Raw genomic sequence first — 20,733 nt, 5'->3', positions numbered from 1 at the left:
GGTTTTTCATTCATTTATATAGCACGGGCAGCGGGTGAGGAATATCCCCATCATCCGCTCCTGCTGTCACTGTTAGTAGAGGCAGTAGGTGTAGGTTGATGGGAGTAAGAGTCCCAAAAGCCCCCACCTGCTGTCATTGTTCTGACTTGAATATAACTCATCAGTCTCGCTTGCGCCAAATGGTGGCAGAGCAGGGGAGTATGATGAGAGCAGTCTTCAGCATTCGGCGCTGGGGAACAGTGCTTACTGTAAAGGTACTGTCACACTAGACGATATCGCTAGCGATCCGTGACGTTGCAGCGTCCTCGCTAGCGATATCGTCCAGTGTGACAGGCAGCAGCGATCAGGCCCCTGCTGGGAGATCGCTGGTCGGGGAAGAAAGTCCAGAACTTTATTTGGTCGCTGGACTCCCCGTAGACATCGCTGAATCGGCGTGTGTGACACCGATTCAGCGATGTCTTTGCCGGTAACCAGGGTAAAAATCGGGTAACTAAGCGCAGGGCCGTGCTTAGTAACCCGATGTTTACCCTGGTTACCATCCTAAAAGTAAAAAAACAAACACTACATACTTACCTACCGCTGTCTGTCCTCCAGCGCTGTGCTCTGCTCTCCTCCTGTACTGGCTGTGAGCGTCGGTCAGCCGGAAAGCAGAGCGGTGACGTCACCGCTCTGCTTTCTGGCTGCCCGGCGCTCACAGCCAGACCAGAGAAGCAGAGCGCCGAGGACAGACAGCGGAAGGTAAGTATGTAGCGTTTGTTTTTTTACTTTTTAGGATGGTAACCAGGGTAAACATCGGGTTACTAAGCGCGGCCCTGCGCTTAGTTACCCGATGTTTACCCTGGTTACCGGGGACCTCGGGATCGTTGGTCGCTGGAGAGCTGTCTGTGTGACAGCTCTCCAGCGACCAAACAGCGACGCTGCAGCGATCCGGATCGTTGTCGGTATCGCTGCAGCGTCGCTATGTGTGACGGTACCTTAACGCTTCTTCCCTGGCGCCAATGCGTGTCACACGGATGACATCCATGTGGATGTGTGCGGGATGGTCTGCGGCCTGTGCTGACAGTCAAAAATAGACATGTCTACGTGTAGGACACACGGTCCGTGGAAACACACTGGCATGTGCACATGCCCATTCATTTGAATGGATCTACATGTGTCAGAGTCTCTGGTACGTGTGAAAACTGTCACCAAACGTACAGGAGACACGGACATGTGAAAGAGGCCTTATTTAATAAGAAACAAAAACAGAAAAATAAAACCAGCAATACCCATCTTTTATTGGCACAGAGCTTTTTTTTAAAAACAGACAAAAACTGCAACAATAAAAAAAAATTGTCACAAAGTCTAAATGTAATTTAACACAGTACAATGAAATATTCGATATTCTGTTGACTTTCCAGAAGGTAAACTGATAAAAATAAATAAGAAAATAGATGTGACAATTTGCTGCCTAAATTCTGACATATGACGAGGTCTAGACATAACCGAGGGGGGCCAGTAAACATATCTGTGCCTAGAGCTGGGGGCTGAGCAGCTAATGGACATTAGTATAGATTCTGTTCTTAATAAACACCAAGCTTGGGAGATGCTGCCGCACGCCTGGGTAATGCTGGACATGACTAAACCACCGGGACACATTGATGTAGGTCTCTTTTTCCTGGATTGAGAGGTCAGCCTATCAGAGAGAGAAAAAAATACAATAAAATAAGAAATTGCCAAAGAATAATTGTGAAAATTTCTCTTAATCTCCAATTTGAATACAAAGGGAAAATCTGTTGAGCTGGAATAAGTCGCAAATTTTGGCACAAACCGTTTAAAAAATAAATAAAAATAAAATAAAAATATGAGACTTTTGCCTTTACGCTGCTCTTTTTGTCACTTTTCTAACACTAGGGTGGAGCTTAAAGGGAACATGTGAAAAAATGGTATTATGCTGCAGATACTGGGCTGGCCTGCAGGTTAATAGCGGTCTGAGCCGTGCAGTCTCGGGCTTTCAGTGCCATGATGTACGCCTCGGACAGTGCCGAGCGGGTTTACAGCCGCCACTCGCTATGTACTGCGCGGTGCCTGAAGCTGCTCCAACCATGCCTCCATAACAGAAAACCTGAGGCTGCCAGGAGTAATAAGGTGAAAGAAGTGGTCTACTACTTGGACATCTTCTCATACTCCTCGCTTGGCCCCCATAAGATAATAGATCTTATAGTAACATCCCGTGCTGGAGCCATTCCTGTGGTGACAGCACTCCGTCTTCCGTGCTATTGAGATAGGCGACGCTGGCGCCCAATCGCCTCCTGTCGAATTGAGCAGCAAGAGTAAGTCCGAGATCAGCTGCAGCCCAGACTTCCTCTTCATGTACGATTTGTCCGAGGACAGTGATGCCAGCTCCGATAGGGGTTGGCGTCATGTGTAACATAACGTCATGTGTCCCGAGACTGCAAGTGCCAACACCAGCACAGGAGGCGAGTATAGGCGTTATTATTTTATGGGGGCCAAACATTTGGATCAAGAAGAGGTTGTCCTAGTAGTGGATAAAACCTTTCAGTGCAAGGGCCAGACATCGTCAGAACGCTATTAACCCCATAAAGGTTCCCTTTAAGGAAAAGGATTATCTGAGGCAAAACAAATTATGTATATATATAGTAATTAAAAAAAAATGTATAGTTGAATAATGTATGTCACCTACCAATAATAGGGCCACGCTGCGCTCTTCCCCCGTCTCAGCAGTATGCTTGTGAAGAGTCAGCATTGGGATCAGTAAGAGATTAGTAGAGCTGTGACGGAGGTGGGCAGAGAGATGGGGGGCAGGAGGACTAGTGTCAGTGAGTAAATGCCTCTCCGGTCCAGTCCGCGCTCATTAGCATACAGCAAGGTGCTGGATAGAAGTGGATTTTACAACGATAACAGAAGTTCCATAGAATGATAGATCTTCAGGTATTACAGGAATGTTTCTAACAGGTTAATGAACAGCTTAAAAGCCGTTTTTGTTTGTAGAGAAGGGTATGTGATTGTTGGGGCTTTGTCGGGTGACGGCACACTGACCATTATTAGTAAATGTTCAGATGACGGACCCCTCTCGTGGCCTGAAGAGCGTGTGAAAACCAATGGCAGCATGCACTACGGTGGCAGACGTGTGGCCTAGAATAGTGCATGTTAATGGCTGGTAGCTCTGGCAATGTCCGATATTTGGTGAGCAGGCAAATCTGCACCCGGAGCACGGTAGGAGGTTTTGTATGGCTGCCCAGATAAGGATCAGATATATTTATTTTTAAATACTTACTATGAATGGATGCAACCCGTAATAAGTTAAGATATCAGCCACAGTGATTGCATTTCCAGCCATGTATACTTTGTCCTCCAGATAGGAATTCAGATCCTGAAAAATTAAAATGGCAATGGAGAAATGCCAAGTGAGAACACAATACCCCGCACATTGCTCAGTCACATATCTTACATTACTAGGAGTCTTCATTGGATGCATGCGCCCTTGTGTGAGGGAAGCGTAAAGGGGGTACATTATAAAGCTGGAAAAAAGATGCAAGGGGAGCAGCCATTAGAGAATACAGCAAACTGTATAACTGTAGGAAAAACACGGGCCGCACAATCACTCAGATACACTGACATGGATTCCTATTCTATGAGGTGCAGAACTGCATGGCGACTACCACACTGCTCCAGGAATGGAAGGGACCCAGGCACAACCTTCTAGGCCAACCACAATGGCCGCCACAATGCACCATCTAGTCAGCTCCCTGACAGGACGGCTGTGTAGTCAGTGCGCATACAACCCGACCATTGATAATGACAAACTCCTTACTGACTGCGCAAGCACGGCCAGGAACGCCATAGTGGCCGTTTCCATGGATACCTGACTGACTGGGATACCCTGCACATGAGATACGCAATACAACAGAAAATTTTTTTTATACAGAATATCTAATTTGAGGTAATTACTATTATTGATTTTGCACCTACAAAATATTGAAATAGGATCTTTGAGATGGGAATACCAACCCCTTAATCCCCGAAGCATTTTTCAGTTTTGCGTTGTCGTTTTTCGCTCCCCTTCTTCCCAGAGCCATAACATTTTTTACTTTTCCTTCAATTTGGCCATGTGAGGGCTTATTTTTTGCGGGACGAGTTGTACTTTTGAATGACACCATTGGTATTACCATGTCGTGTATTAGAAAATGGGAAAAAAATTCCAAGTGCGGTGAAATTGAAAAAAAAGGGAAATCCCACACTTGTTTTTTTGTTTGGCTTTACTAGGTTTACTAGGTTCACTAAATGCTAAAACTGACCTGCCGTTATGATTCTCCAGGTCATTACGAGTTCATAGACCCCAAACATGTCTAGGTTATTTTTTTATCTAAGTGCTGAAAAAAAATTCCAAACTTTGTTGAAAAAAGAAAAAACAACAAAAAAAAACAAAACACAAAATTTGTGCCATTTTCTGATACCCGTAGCATCTCCACTTTTCGTGATCTCGGGTTGGGCAAGAGCTTATTTTTTGCACGCTGAGCTGACATTTTTAATGATACCATTTTGGTGCAGATACGATCTTTTGATCGCCCATTATTGCATTTTAATGCAACATCGCGGTGACCCCCCCCAAAAAAACACGTAATTCTGGCGTTTCGACCTTTTTCTTGCCATGCTGTTTATCCATCAGGTTAATCCTTATTTTTAATTGATAGATCGGGCGATTCTAAATGCGGTGATACCAAATATCTGTATGTTTGATTTTATTTTTAGAAGCTGCGATAACCCAATCGACTATACTACATAGGAGCAATGTTCAGATCGCCTCTATATAGCTGATTTACTCACCTGCTATGAGCGCCGACCACTGGGTGGTGCACACAGCAAGCCGGCACTGACAACCATAGAGGTCTCCAGGAGACCTCAGGTTGTTATGCCAACACACCGGTGACCCGCGATCACTTGACGGGGTCACCAGTATGCATATTTCCAGCACGATTGCTGGAAGTGCAATTTAAATGCCGCTGTCAGAGTTTATCAGCGGTATTTAACTGGTTAATAGCCACGGGTAGATCACGATTCCACCCGTGGCTATTGCGGGCACATGTCAGCTGTTCAACACAGCTGACGTCCCTGGAAAGACGTGAGCTCACCGCCAGAGCCCACATTAAAGGGAAGGAGTCTGATATTGGAAAGGGGTTAAAAACCGAGCCACTTTGTACGTTAATTTGTGGTCCTCAATTTTCAATTCTGACCAGTGTCATTTTATGCGGTAATAACTCTGTAACGCTTCAATGTATCCCACTGATTCCGAGACGGTTTCTACATGACATACTGTACTTCAATTTAGTGGTCAATTTTGACTCATGAAAATATCGAAAAACGACAGGAGAAAATGGAACACATTTTGTTGTGCAGTTTCTCCTGAGAACGCCGATACCCCATATGTGGTGGAAAACTACTGTTTGGGCTCTGAAGGCAAGAAGCACCAATTTACTTTTGGAGAGCAAAATTGGCTGGAATAGATAGCAGACGCCATGTTGCATTTGCGGAGCCCCTGATGTGCCTAAACAGTGGAAACCCCCCAGAAGTGACACCATTTTGAAAACTAGGCCCCCCAAGGAATTTATCTAGATGTGTGGTGAGCATCTTGAACACACAAGTGCTTTGTGGAATTTTAAAGTATTGGACTGTAAAAACTAGATTTTTCCCCAAATTATTCATTTTAATAAGGGTAACAGGGGAAAACGGACCACATAATGTGTCCGAGTACAGGGACACCCCATTTGTGTTCAGAAACTCTTGCTTGGGCACACAGCAGGACTCGAGGGGGGAAGGAGCGCTATTTTACTGTAGACGCCATGTCAAATTGGCAGAGGCCCTGAGATAGCAACACAGCAGAAATCCCCAAAGTGACCCCATTTTGAAAACAGAATTCATCTGGGGGTGTTGTGAACATTTTAAACCCACAGCCATTTCACAGAATTGTATAACATTGGGCTGTGAAAATGAAAAATTAAAATTTTTCCACTAAAATGTTGTTTTAGCCCTAAGCTTTTAATTTTCAAGAGGGATAATACGAGACCAAAAAATGTTATGTAATTTCTCCTGATTACGGCAATACCCCAATATGTGGTCACAAACTTTTTTTTCGGGCACACTGCAAAGCTCAGAAGGTAAGGAGCTCTATATCCTGGTTTGTGGGTGCCATGTCACATTGGGAAAGCCTCCTAATGAAATCTTTTAGGGGTGCAGTGATCACATTGCCACCACACGCGTTTCATAAAATTTTTTACCATTGGCCGGTGAAGAAATTTTTTATTTACATTTTTACAATTAAAAATGTTTTTTTTAGCCCCACATTTTACATTTTTACAAGGGGAGATGGTAAAAAAAAAAAACAACATACAACATAATTTGTTACACAATTTCTGCTGAAGGTGACAATAACCCACCTTCGGCTATTCAGTACTGCTTAGCCACAAGGTGACTCTGGAGGGAAGGAGCACTTTTTGACTTTTGGAGCACAGATTTTCCTAGAATAGTTTGCAGACTCTTTATACAGAGCTTTTAAGTGTCATACAACCGCACAAGAGCCCCGAGGCCGTGAAGGCTAATGGCGCTGGAACAGGAGGGGCGTATACGATTTATTTTATCAGGGTCAAACCTTTAAGTTGAGAAGGGGTTGTTCTTCTAGTAGTGGACAACCCCTTTAAGCACCATCATACTAAAACATGAAGCTTTAGCTGGGGCCCACTGAAGCCGATCGCCTCTAATATATGCAAGTCCCAAATGGAAACTTCCCTCTAGTAACTCACAATCCCAGTGGGGCTTTATCTGAAAGGTGCAGACTGGAAGGACTATTCTCCTAGTAGCCCCCATAGTGTCAGACTGAAGCCGCTCACCCCGGTGCCACCATGTCCTCATCACTGACCTTTAGCGCAGTCCTGACATCTTCCTTGGAGGTCAATCTGTCTATGCGTGTTGTTCGGTATTCTAGCCATTGCTGTACAACGGCCTTCTCTTCTATAGAGACACCTAATAGTTCCTCTTTCCTGGCTTGGGTAACTAAATGGGAGGCAATGGTGGCAAGGCCTGCCAGGCTTGGACCTTTATTGGTCTGAAGCACCGGAATCTGAAAAATAAATTAAAAAATATATAATAATAATATTATTATTATATGGCAAAACATTTTTGTAACATAACTTTAATGAACCGGACACAGTCTGCTGGCTGCCTGCAGTTACCACTAGAGGGAGCATGGAGCAAACATCATGCTGTGTCCTTAGCAAAATGCCTTGTACGCAGGGCCGGACTGGGACTAGAATTCAGCCCTGGCATTTGAAGTTACACAGGCCAACTTGTCACATGGTGACTGTATAATATCTTTGTACACTTGTAGGCAGGGCCGGTTTTAGGCAAAGTGGGGCCCTAGGCAAAGTTTAAAATGGGGCCCCAAATGCTAACATATTGCACATCACACAAAAGCATTTCTGTTGTATTTACATGCGCTGATCTCAGGCCACTAAATGAGTTTGATCGACAATACTGAAGTTGTTCAACGCTTGTTTCCCGGCCTCTATCCACCGTCTGAGAAAGAATGATGGGACAGAACGATCACTAATAGATCACTAACAGATCACCATACAGTATCATGTTATCAGCAGCACATCTACAGTTTACACCGGCGATGTGCTGCTGAGAACAAGGAATTTTGTTCCAGCAAAAACAATCTGAATATGCAGCATTTTACTTGTTTAGTAAAATGCACCCCATAGTCCTCCATATATTATAATGTGCTCCACAGTCCTCCATATAGTATAATACACTCCCTATAGTCCTCCATATATTAAAATACACGCCTCATAGTGCTCCATATAGTATAATGCACCGCCATAGTCATCCATGTAGTACAATTCACTTCCCATAGTATAATGCACCCCATAGTTCTTCATATAGTATAATGTATTCCCCATAGTCCTCAATACAGTATAATGCAGCCCACATATAGTATAATGCAGCCACCACCCTACAGAGTATAATACAGCCGCCCCAGAGTATAATGCAGCCGCCCCAGAGTATAATGCAGCCGCCCCAGAGTATAATGCAGCCGCCCCATAGAATATAATGCAGCCGCCCCATAGAATATAATGCAATCACCCCTTAGAGAATATAAATATAATACAGCCCCCCATAGAATATAATGTAGCCCCGAATAGAATATAATACAGCCCACCTCCCCACAGAATATAATACAGCCCCATCAAAGAGTATGATGCAATCATCACTCATAAAATCTAATACAGCCCACCTCCCCATAATATATAATGTAGCCCCCAAAGAATATAATGCAGCCCCCATAGTATATAATATACCCTCATAGTATACAGCACAGCCCACGTAGCAGTATACAGCACAGCCCACGTAGCAGTATACAGCACAGCCCACGTAGCAGTATACAGCACAGCCCACGTAGCAGTATACAGCACAGCCCACGTAGCAGTATACAGCACAGCCCACGTAGCAGTATACAGCACAGCCCACTTAGCAGTATACAGCACAGCCCACGTAGCAGTATACAGCACAGCCCACTTAGCAGTATACAGCACAGCCCACTTAGCAGTATACAGCACAGCCCACTTAGCAGTATACAGCACAGCCCACGTAGCAGTATACAGCACAGCCCGCATCTCTACTCTCCCCCCCCCCCACAGTCCAGTAAAAAAACAAAACACCTCTCCTAGTGCCCACAGTGCTCCCTGCTCCTGTCTTGGTGGCTGCCGCTGCACTGCCTGGGACACAGTGAGCGCGCGCAGCCAGTGTCAGAGGCAGAGCGGGGAATGATGGGAGAGGGAGCGTCAGGTGGCGCTCTCTCCTCCATCATTGCATTCAACTGTACCGGCATCATAGACGCCGGTATAGTTGAATGCCGCGGCGGTGGCACGATGGGGGGTGGGGTGGTTGGTGGGGGGTAGTTGAATGTGGCGGCGCTGGCACGAGGGGGTGGGGGGGGTGAGTCGGCGTGCAGCGGCCCACTACTGGCACCGACCCTTCTGGCATTTGCCAGAAGTGCCCGATGGCCAGTTCGGCCCTGCTTGTACGCTACTTTCAGGGTATGTGCACACGTAGTTTTGAGCTCTGCGGATTTTTCTGCAGCGGATATGAGAAATGCAAATATAACCAATCTTAAGTTTATTTCAGCCAATGCAATCAATATCTCATATGGAGAGACAAGTGACAGCCCAGATGAGAGCTCCTATTGAGGAGCAGGTGTAAACCGCTGCGGAATCCGCACGAAGAATTGACATGCTGCGGAATGTAACCCGCAGCGCTTCCGCACGTTTTTTTCCGCACCATGGGCACTGCGGATTGCATTTTCCATAGGTTTACATGTTACTGTAAATGCATGGAAAGTTGCTGCGGACCCACAGCAAAATCCGCAACATGTGCACATAGCCTCAGGGCTCCTTCTCACTTGCGTAAAATACGTCCGAGTCTCGCAGGTTAAAACCCGGCTCTGCCGCCGGCACTCCAGAGCGGAGCGAGCGGCTGCACAGCAAAACATGGAGCTGCACGCTCCGCTCTGGAGTGCCGGCGCCAGAGCTGGGTTTTAACCTGCGAGACTCGGACGTATTTCTCGCAAGTGAAAAGGAGCCCACACATGGCTGAGGGTCCCATACTCCGCACCCTCTCGACCAGCTGCCGCCACCAATGTAGCCAACCAGACGTAACACTATATTGAGCCAGGAGAGTGCAGCTTTACTCAGTGCCTGTTGCCGGATACTGCGGATTCCCTTCAATCGGAGCTGATCTGCAGCACCCAACAGCGGCCACTACACAACGAGCAGTCGGGCAGGTCTGTACGGCTGATAACAGCTGGTGGGTGACAGGTAGGTCCTAACAGTAGCGGACTACAGCTTGAAAGGAATCAGTAATGAGGAGTTTACATCATGATGTTCTCAGATTAGATGGCAGAGACCCTGATTCTAGTGGTGTCACTTAGCTCATGCAGACATCAGGGGATCTCTGTCCCAGCACGGACCACAATACACAGGTTGTCCGTGGGTCTCACGACCTGAAATCATCAGCACCATTAAGGCCTATCGGGGTGGGAAAGATACTGATTGGCAGTTGTGCCCATTTGTTGGGCGATCTGGACCCAGAGTCCATGATCGCCCTGTGTAGGGGGTGCACTCGTGGGTCACAGACCCGGTGACGGCAGCCCCTGAATAATGTCATTGGTCTGAATTCCCAGGATACATTCAGCAGGTGGGATAGAATATGAGACATATGCTGTGCTTTATATTGATCCAGTTCTGGAAAATCCCTTTAAATGCCCCAGTGGCTGACAGCTAGATCAGGCCATGTGCCTGGCTGGACAGTGCCCTCTGCTGCCATAGGAAAGCATTACATGCCGGTCCGGCCACTGCCTTCTGCACGAGTAGTTGTACTTCCTGATACCGGCGGGCTCACCTGGCAGCTGCCCTGGGCACGGCTGCTGTACTTTCCTGCTTTCAGCCCCAGACATTTCTCCAGCGCGGTCAGCTCCTCCACCGCCATCTTGGTTGGCAAGTCACAAAGCCACACACACGCTGCCAACCACACGGTACGCCCCCTCGGACAACAGCTCACTCTCATTGGTCAAGAGATGGGCAGTGACCCGATGCTACTTACGTGGCTAGCGATGATTGGTGGATGTCATGAGCGGGGCGTATCCCTATGGAACCACCATACCATAGAGCTGAATGTATGATTATGGAGGAAGATCGTCTGCAGCGTGACCTGCGGCAGTGTTTCCTCCTACAGAGCAGCCGTGCTGTCATAGTCGTCTCCGCACTCAATAAACTCATAGTTGTATTGCGGTTGCAGAAAATGTTTTTTTTTGACCTGTAAGACGGCTACATCGTTTCATTGATCATCAGAAAAGCCCTCTTATTAAGCCGCTTTGTATTTTTATGCCCTTAAATCAGAGAGATATGTCACGAAAAATAGTTAATAAATAACATTTCCCACATGTCTACTTTACATCAGCACAATTTTGGAAACAAAATTTTTTTTTTGTTAGGGAGTTATAAGGGTTAAAAGTTGACCAGAAATTTCTCATTTTTACAACACCATTTTTTTTTAGGGACCACATCACATTTGAAGTCATTTTGAGGGGTCTATATGATAGAAAATACCCAAGTGTGACACCATTCTAAAAACTGCACCCCTCAAGGTTCTCAAAACCACATTCAAGAAGTTTATTAACCCTTTGCGTGCTTCACAGGAACTGAAACAATGTGGAAGGAAAAAATGAACATTTAACTTTTTTTTGCAAACATCTTAATTCAGAACCATTTTTTTTATTTTCACAAGTGTAAAAACAGAAATGTAACCATAAATTTTGTTATGCGATTTCTCCTCAATATGCCAATACCCCATATGTGGGGGTAAACCACTGTTAGGGCGCACCGCAGAGCTTGGAAGTGAAGGAGTGCCGTTTGACTTTTTCAATGTAGAATTGGCTGGAATTGAGATCGGACGCCATGTCACGTTTAGAGAGCCCCTGGTGTGCCTAAACAGTGGAAACCCCCCACAAGTGACACCATTTTGAAAACTAGACCCCTTAAGGAACTTATCTAGATGTGTGGTGAGCACTTTGTACCCCCATGTGCTTCACAGAAGTTTATAACGTAGAGCCGTGAAAATAAAAAATCACATTTTTTCTACAAAAATGATCTTTTTGCCCCCAAATTTTTATTTTCACAAGGGTAACAGGAGAAATTAGACCACAAAAGTTGTTGTGCGATTTCTCCTGAGTACGTTGATACCCAATATGTGGGGATAAACCACTGTTTGGGCGCACTGCAGAGCTTGGAAGAGAAGGAGTGCCGTTTTACTTTTTCAATGTAGAATTGTCTGGAATTGAGATCGGACGCCATGTCGCATTTGGAGAGCCCCTGATGTGCCTAAACAGTAGAAATCCCCCACAAGTGACCCCATTTTGGAAACTAGACCCCCCATGGAATTTATCTAGATGTGTGGTGAGAACTTTGAATGCCCAAGTGCTTCACAGAAGTTTAGAATGCAGAGTCGTGAAAATAAAAAATATATTTTTTTTCTACAAAAAAGATTTTTTAGCCCCCAAGTTTTTATTTTCACAAGGGTAACAAGAGAAATTGGACCACTAAAGTTGTTGTCCAATTTGTCCCGAGTATGCTGGCACCCCATATGTGGGGGTAAACCACTGTTTGGGCGCACGGCAGAACTCGGAAGGAAGGAGTTCCGTTTTGGAATGCAGACTTTGATAGAATGGTCTGCGGGCGTTATGCTGCGTTTGCAGAGCCCCTGATGTACCTAACCAGTAGAAACCCTCCACAAGTGACCCCTGTTGTGAATTCTGTTGTCGAACTCCCTCCTGTGGTCGTGAATGGTACTTCGGCGAGTTCTGTCCATGGACTCCCTCTGGTGGCTGTGAGTGAAGCTGCTGCTTCTGAGGTTCCTTACACAGGTGACGTGGTTTATCCTTTGGTTGGCTGCTCTATTTAACTCCACTCAGATCGTTACTCCATGCCAGCTGTCAATGTTCCTGCATTGGTTCAGTTCGCTCTTGGATCTTTCTGGTGACCTGTCTTCTCCAGCAGAAGCTAAGTTCCTGATAGTTATTATTTGTTCATTTTTTCCTTGTCCAGCTTGTTATCTTGATTTTGTCTTGCTAGCTGGAAGCTCTGGGATGCAGAGTGGCATCTCCGCACTGTTAGTCGGTGCGGAGGTCTTTTTGCACACTCTGCGTGGTCTTTTGTAGTTTTTTGTGCTGACCGCAAAGATACCTTTCCTATCCTCTGTCTGTTTAGTAAGTCTGGCCTCCCTTTGCTGAAACCTGTTTCATTTCTGCGTTTGTGACTTTCATCTTTACTCACAGTCAATATATGTGGGGGACTGCCTTTTCCTTTGGGGAATTTCTCTGAGGCAAGGTAGGCTTTATTTTCTATCTCTAGGGCTAGCTAGCTCTTAGGCTGTGAAGAGGCGTCTAGGGAGAGTCAGGAACGCTCCACGGCTTTTTCAAGTTGTTGTGATAGGATTAGGGCCTGCGGTCAGCAGAGCTCCCACATCCCAGAGCTTGTCCTGTGTGAGTTTAACTATCAGGTCGTACCGGGTGCTCCTAACCACCAGGTCATAACAGTACAGCTGGCCCAAAGTATTAATGCATCTCAATAGAGGGATAAGAGAAGTTCTGAGACCATTTTTTTTTCTTTGCACTGTGTTTTGTCTTTCTTTTCCTCTAAACCTTTGGGTGGTTCAGGACACAGGTGTAGATATGGACATTCAAGGTCTGTCCTCTTGTGTGGATCATCTCACTGCAAGGGTACAAAACATTCAAGATTTTGTGGTTCAGAATCCTACGTTAGAGCATAGAATTCCTATTCCTGATTTATTTTCTGGGGATAGATCTAAGTTTCTGAATTTCAAAAATAATTGTAAACTGTTTCTAGCTTTGAAACCCCGCTCCTCTGGTGACCCCGTTCAACAAGTAAAAATCATTATTTCTTTGTTGCGTGGTGACCCTCAAGACTGGGCATTTTCCCTTGCGCCAGGAGATCCTACATTGCGTGATGTTGATGCGTTTTTTCTGGCGCTTGGATTGCTTTATGATGAACCAAATTCAGTGGATCAGGCAGAGAAAATCTTGCTGGCTTTGTGTCAGGGTCAGGATGAAGCGGAGGTGTACTGTCAGAAGTTTAGAAAGTGGTCTGTGCTTACTCAGTGGAATGAGTGTGCCCCGGCAGCAATTTTCAGAAAGGGTCTTTCTGAAGCCCTTAAGGATGTCATGGTGGGATTTCCCACGCCTGCTGGTCTGAATGAGCCTACGCAGTGTGATAGGACTTTGACCAGAGCTGAACGGCAAGAACACAGACGTCGGAATGGGCTGTGTTTTTACTGTGGTGAATCCACTCATGCTATCTCCGATTGTCCTAAGCGCACTAAGCGGTTCGCTAGGTCTGCCACCATTGGTACGGTACAGTCTAAATTTCTTTTGTCTGTTACTCTGATTTGCTCTCTGTTGTCCTATTCTGTTATGGCATTTGTGGATTCAGGCGCTGCCCTGAATTTGATGGACTTGGAGTTTGCCGGCGCTGTGGTTTTTTCTTGGAGCCCTTGCAGTATCCTATTCCATTGAGAGGAATTGATGCTACGCCTTTGGCCAAGAATAAGCCTCAGTACTGGACTCAATTGACCATGTGCATGGCTCCTGCACATCAGGAGGATATTCGCTTTTTGGTGTTGCATAATCTGCATGATGTGGTCGCTTTGGGGTTGCCATGGCTACAGGTCCATAATCCAGTTTTAGATTGGAAATCTATGTCTGTGTCCGGCTGGGGTTGTCAGGGGGTACATGGTGATGTTCCATTATTGTCAATTTCGCCTTCCACTCCTTCTGAAGTCCCTGAGTTTTTATCAGATTACCGGGATGTATTTGAAGAGCCCAAATCTGGTGCCCTACCTCCTCATAGGGATTGCGATTGTGCTATTAATTTGATTCCTGGTAGTAAGTTTCCTAAGGGCCGTCTGTTTAATTTATCTGTGCCAGAGCACGCCGCTATGCGGAGTTATATAAAGGAATCCTTGGAGAAGGGTCATATTCGCCCGTCGTCGTCACCATTGGGAGCAGGGTTCTTTTTTGTGGCCAAGAAGGATGGCTCTTTGAGACCGTGTATTGATTACCGCCTTCTTAATAAGATCACAGTCAAATTTCAGTATCCTTTTCCGCTGCTGTCTGATTTGTTTGCTCGGATTAAGGGGGCTAGTTGGTTCACCAAGATAGATCTTCGAGGGGCGTATAATCTTGTGCGAATTAAACAGGGCGATGAATGGAAAACAGCATTTAATACGCCCGAGGGCCATTTTGAGTACCTGGTTATGCCATTCGGGCTTTCTAATGCTCCATCTGTGTTTCAGTCCTTTATGCATGACATCTTCCGAGAGTACCTGGATAGATTTATGATTGTATATTTGGATGACATTTTGGTCTTTTCGGATGATTGGGAGTCTCATGTGAAGCAGGTCAGAATGGTGTTCCAGGTCCTTTGTGCGAATTCCTTGTTTGTGAAGGGGTCAAAGTGTCTCTTTGGAGTTCAGAAGGTTTCATTTTTGGGTTTCATTTTTTCCCCTTCTACTATCGAGATGGACCCTTTTAAAGTTCAGGCCATTTATGATTGGACTCAGCCGACATCTGTGAAGAGCCTGCAGAAGTTCCTGGGCTTTGCTAATTTTTACCGTCGCTTCATCGCTAATTTTTCTAGTATTGCTAAACCGTTGACTGATTTGACCAAGAAAGGTGCTGATGTGGTCAATTGGTCCTCTGCGGCTGTAGAGGCTTTTCAGGAGTTGAAGCGTCGTTTTTCTTCTGCCCCTGTGTTGTGCCAGCCAGATGTTTCGCTCCCGTTTCAGGTCGAGGTTGATGCTTCTGAGATTGGAGCAGGGGCTGTTTTGTCGCAAAGAAGTTCTGATGGCTCGGTGATGAAACCATGTGCCTTCTTTTCTAGAAAATTCTCGCCTGCTGAGCGCAATTATGATGTTGGCAATCGAGAGTTGTTGGCCATGAAGTGGGCATTCGAGGAGTGGCGACATTGGCTTGAAGGAGCTAAACATCGCGTGGTGGTCTTGACGGATCACAAGAATTTGACTTATCTCGAGTCTGCCAAACGGTTGAATCCTAGACAGGCTCGATGGTCGCTCTTTTTCTCCCGTTTTGATTTTGAGGTTTCATACCTTCCGGGATCTAAGAATGTGAAGGCTGATGCCCTGTCAAGGAGTTTTGTGCCTGACTCTCCGGGTGTTCCGGAGCCGGCGGGTATTCTTAAAGAGGGGGTAATTTTGTCTGCCATCTCCCCTGATTTGTGGTGCGTGCTGCAGAAGTTTCAGGCTGATAGACCTGACCGTTGTCCAGCGGAGAGACTGTCCCTGATAGATGGACTAGTAGAGTTATCTCTGAGGTTCATTGTTCGGTGTTGGCTGGTCATCCTGGAATCTTTGGTACCAGAGATTTGGTGGCTAGATCCTTTTGGTGGCCTTCTTTGTCACGGGATGTGCGTTCTTTTGTGCAGTCCTGTGGAACTTGTGCTCGGGCTAAGCCCTGCTGTTCTCGTGCCAGTGGGTTGCTTTTGCCCTTGCCGGTCCCGAAGAGGCCCTGGACGCATATTTCTATGGATTTTATTTCTGATCTCCCTGTTTCTCAAAGGATGTCGGTTATTTGGGTGGTTTGTGATCGCTTCTCTAAGATGGTCCATTTGGTACCCTTGTCTAAATTGCCTTCCTCCTCTGATTTGGTGCCATTGTTTTTCCAGCATGTGGTTCGTTTGCATGGCATTCCAGAGAACATCGTCTCGGACAGAGGTTCCCAGTTTGTTTCGAGGTTTTGGGCGGTCCTTTTGTGCTAAGATGGGCATTGATTTGTCTTTTTCTTCGGCTTTCCATCCTCAGACTAATGGCCAAACCGAACGAACTAATCAGACTTTGGAAACATATCTGAGATGCTTTGTTTCTGCTGATCAGGATGATTGGGTGTCCTTCTTGCCTTTGACTGAGTTCGCCCTTAATAATCGGGCCAGCTCGGCTACTTTAGTTTCTCCTTTTTTCTGTAATTCTGGTTTCCATCCTCGTTTCTCTTCAGGGCAGGTTGAGCCTTCGGACTGTCCTGGTGTGGATACGGTGGTGGACAGGTTGCAGCAGATTTGGACTCATGTGGACAATTTGACATTGTCCCAGGAGAAGGCTCAACGTTTCGCTAACCGCCGGCGCTGTGTTGGTCCCCGACTTCGTGTTGGGGATTTGGTTTGGTTTGGTTGTCATCTCGTCATGTTCCTATGAAGGTTTCCTCTCCTAAGTTTAAGCCTCGTTTCATTGGGCCATATAAGATTTCTGAAGTTCTTAATCCTGTGTCATTTCGTTTGGACCTTCCAGCTTCTTTTGCCATCCATAATGTGTTCCATAGGTCGTTGTTGCGGAGATACGTGGCACCTATGGTTCCCTCCGTTGATCCTCCTGCCCCGGTGTTGGTCGAGGGGGAGTTGGAGTATGTGGTGGAGAAGATTTTGGATTCTCGTGTTTCGAGACGGAAACTCCAGTACCTGGACAAGTGGAAGGGTTATGGTCAGGAAGATAATTCCTGGGTTTTTGCCTCTGATGTTCATGCTGCCGATCTAGTTCGTGCCTTTCATTTGGCTCATCCTGATCGGCCTGGGGGCTCTGGTGAGGGTTCGGTGACCCCTCCTCAAGGGTGGGGGGTACTGTTGTGAATTCTGTTGTCGAACTCCCTCCTGTGGTCGTGAATGGTACTTCGGTGAGTTCTGTCCTTGGACTCCCTCTGGTGGCTGTGAGTGAAGCTGCTGCTTCTGAGGTTCCTTACACAGGTGACGTGGTTTATCCTTTGGTTGGCTGCTCTATTTAACTCCACTCAGATTGTTACTCCATGCCAGCTGTCAATGTTCCTGCATTGGTTCAGTTCGCTCTTGGATCTTTCTGGTGACCTGTCTTCTCCAGCAGAAGCTAAGTTCCTGATAGTTATTATTTGTTCATTGTTTCCTTGTCCAGCTGGTTATCTTGATTTTGTCTTGCTAGCTGGAAGCTCTGGGATGCAGAGTGGCATCTCCGCACCGTTAGTCGGTGCGGAGGTCTTTTTGCACACTCTGCGTGGTCTTTTGCAGTTTTTTGTGCTGACCGCAAAGATACCTTTCCTATCCTCTGTCTGTTTAGTAAGTCTGGCCTCCCTTTGCTGAAACCTGTTTCATTTCTGCGTTTGTGACTTTCATCTTTACTCACAGTCAATATATGTGGGGGGCTGCCTTTTCCTTTGGGGAATTTCTCTGAGGCAAGGTAGGCTTTATTTTCTATCTCTAGGGCTAGCTAGCTCTTAGGCTGTGAAGAGGCGTCTAGGGAGAGTCAGGAATGTTCCACGGCTATTTCAAGTTGTTGTGATAGGATTAGGGCCTGCGGTCAGCAGAGCTCCCACATCCCAGAGCTTGTCCTGTGTGAGTTTAACTATCAGGTCGTGCCGGGTGCTCCTAACCACCAGGTCATAACAGACCCCATTTTGGAAACTAGACCCCCAAAGGAACTTATCTAGATGTGTGGTGAGAACTTTGAATGCCCAAGTGCTTCACAGAAGTTTAGAATGCAAATTTTTCCACAAAAAAGATATTGTAGCCCCCAAGTTTTTATTTTCACAAGGGTAACAGGAGAAATTGGACTGCAATAGTTGTTGTCCAATTTATCCCGAGTACGCTGATGCGCCATATGTGGGGGTAAACCACTGTTTGGGCGCACGGCAGAGCTCGGAAGGGAAGGAGCGCCGTTTTGGAATGCAGACTTTGATAGAATGGTCTGTGGGCGTTATGTTGCGATTGCAGAGCCCCTGATGTACGTAAACAGTAGTAACCCCCCACAAATGACCCCATTTTGGAAACTAGACCCCCCCAAGGAACTTATCTAGATGTGTGGTGAGAACTTTGAATGCCCAAGTGCTTCACAGAAGTTTAGAATGCAGAGTCGTGAAAATAAAAAATATTTTTTTTTCCACAAAAAAGATATTGTAGCCCCCAAGTTTTTATTTTCACAAGGGTAACAGGAGAAATTGGACCACTAAAGTTGTTGTTCAATTTATCCTGAGTACGCTGATGCCCCATATGTGGGGGTAAACCACTGTTTGGGCGCACGGCAGAGCTCGGAAAGGAAGGAGCGCCGTTTTGGAATGCAGACTTAGATAGAATGGCCTGTGGGCATTATGTTGCGTTTGCAGAGCCCCTGATGTACCTAAACAGTAGAAACCCTCCACAAGTGACCCCATTTTGGAAACTAGACCCCCCAAGGAACTTATCTAGATGTGTGGTGACAACTTTGAATGCCCAAGTGCTTCACAGAAGTTTATAATGCAGAGTCATAAAAATAAAAAATATTTTTTTTTCCACAAAAAAGATTTTGTAGCCCCCAAGTTTTTATTTTCACAAGGGTAACAGGAGAAATTGGACCCCAGAAGTTGTTGTCCAATTTATCCCGAGTACGCTGATGCCCCATATGTGGGGGTAACCCACTGTTTGGGCGCACGGCAGAGCTCAGAAGGGAGGGAGCACCATTTGACTTTTTGAACGCAAAATTGGCTGCCGTGTTTGGAGACCCCGTGATGTACCTAAACAGTGGAAACCCCCCCAATTCTAGCTCCAACCCTAACCCCAACACACCCCTAACCCTAGTCCCAACCCGATCCATAATCCTAATCACTAACCCTAACGATAATCACAACCCTTACCCCAAAACAACCCTAATGTCAGCCCTAACCATAACCCTAATCAAAACCCTAAATCCAACACACCCCTAATCCTAATCTCAACCCTAACCTCAAACCTAACCCTAATCCCAATACACCCCTAATCACAACCCTAACCTTAACCCTAATCCCAAACCTAACCCTAATCCCAAGCGTAACCCTAATGCCAACCGTAACCCTAATCCAAACCCTAACCCTAATCCCAACTCTAACCCTAACTTTAGCCCCAACCCTAGCCCTAACTTTAGCCCCAACCCTAACCCTAGCCCTAAGGCTACTTTCACACTTGCGTCGTTTGGCATCCATCGCAATCCGTCGTTTTGGACAAGAAACGGATACTGCAAATGTACCCGCAGGATGCGTTTTTTGCCCATAGACTTGTATTACCGACGGATCGTGACGGATGGCCACACGTCGCGTCCGTCGTGCACTGGATCAGTGTTTTGGCGGACCGTCAGCACAAAAAAAGTTCAATCTAACGTTTTTTTGTATGTCGCATCCGCCATTTCTGACCGCGCATGCGTGGCCGTAACTCCGCCCCCTCTCCCCAGGACATAGATTGGGCAGCGGATGCATTGAAAAACTACATCCGCTGCCCACGTTGTGCACAATTTTCACAACGTGCGTCGGTATGTCGGGCCGATGCATTGTGGCGGCCCCATACCAACGTAAGTGTGAAAGAAGCCTAACCCTAAATTTAGCGCCAACCCTAACCCTAAATTTAGCCCCAACCCTAACCCTAAATTTAGCCCTAACCCTAGCCCTAACCCTAGCCCTAACCTTAGCCCTAACCCTAGCCCTACCCCTAGCCCTAACCCTAGCCCTAACCCTAACCCTAACCCTAGCCCTAACCCTAGCCCTAACCCTAACCCTAATTTTAGCCCCAACTGCTCTTCTCCTGCCGGCCGGCAGATGGAGACAGATGGCGGGCGCACTGCGCATGCGCCCGCCATTTTCTTTTCCCCGGCGGCCAGGAGGAGCAGCAGGAGGATCCAGGGACACCGGTGAGCATGATAGGGTCCCCGAATCCCCCTATTTCTCTTTCCTCTGATGTGCGATCACATCAGAGGACAGAGAATTACACTTTGCTTTTTTTTTTTTTGCGGTCGCCGTTAAACAGTTAATTACCGGCGATCGCAAAACAGGGGTCGGTAAAACCGACCCCGATCATGCTCTTTGGGGTCTCGGCTACCCCCGGTAGCCGAGACCCCAAAGATTCTCCCGGGGCCGGCCAGCGGGCGCACTGCGCATGCGCCCACCATTTTGAAGATGGCGGCGCCCATCGGGAGCCACGAGGAGCACCGGGGGAGACAGGTGAGTATCGGGGGGCGATCGGGGACCCCTTTTCTCTGTCCTCTGGTGTGCCATCACATCGGAGGACAGAGAAATTAAAAAGAAATTGCGTTTTTTTTTTCGATCGCCGGTAAACGGTTAATTACCGACGATCGCAA

General features: G+C 46.6%; 1 protein-coding gene across 1 annotated transcript; it reads right to left on the bottom strand.

The window, feature by feature from the left end:
• Positions 1 to 1,253: 1,253 nt before the first annotated feature.
• Positions 1,254 to 10,574, bottom strand: EEF1E1 (eukaryotic translation elongation factor 1 epsilon 1). The gene is made up of 4 exons (XM_069730681.1): positions 10,453 to 10,574; positions 6,914 to 7,114; positions 3,278 to 3,373; positions 1,254 to 1,675 (listed from the first exon to the last, which is right to left on the bottom strand). The coding sequence occupies exons 1-4, from the start codon at positions 10,537 to 10,539 to the stop codon at positions 1,535 to 1,537; spliced, it is 525 nt and encodes a 174-aa protein (XP_069586782.1). The 5' UTR covers positions 10,540 to 10,574; the 3' UTR covers positions 1,254 to 1,534.
• Positions 10,575 to 20,733: the final 10,159 nt, after the last annotated feature.

This window comes from Ranitomeya imitator, chromosome 6, assembly GCF_032444005.1.
Source record: "Ranitomeya imitator isolate aRanImi1 chromosome 6, aRanImi1.pri, whole genome shotgun sequence".
Taxonomy (NCBI): Eukaryota; Metazoa; Chordata; class Amphibia; order Anura; family Dendrobatidae; genus Ranitomeya; species Ranitomeya imitator.
Note: the sequence above shows the minus strand (reverse complement) of the source record. Positions and strands in the feature narration are given on the sequence as shown.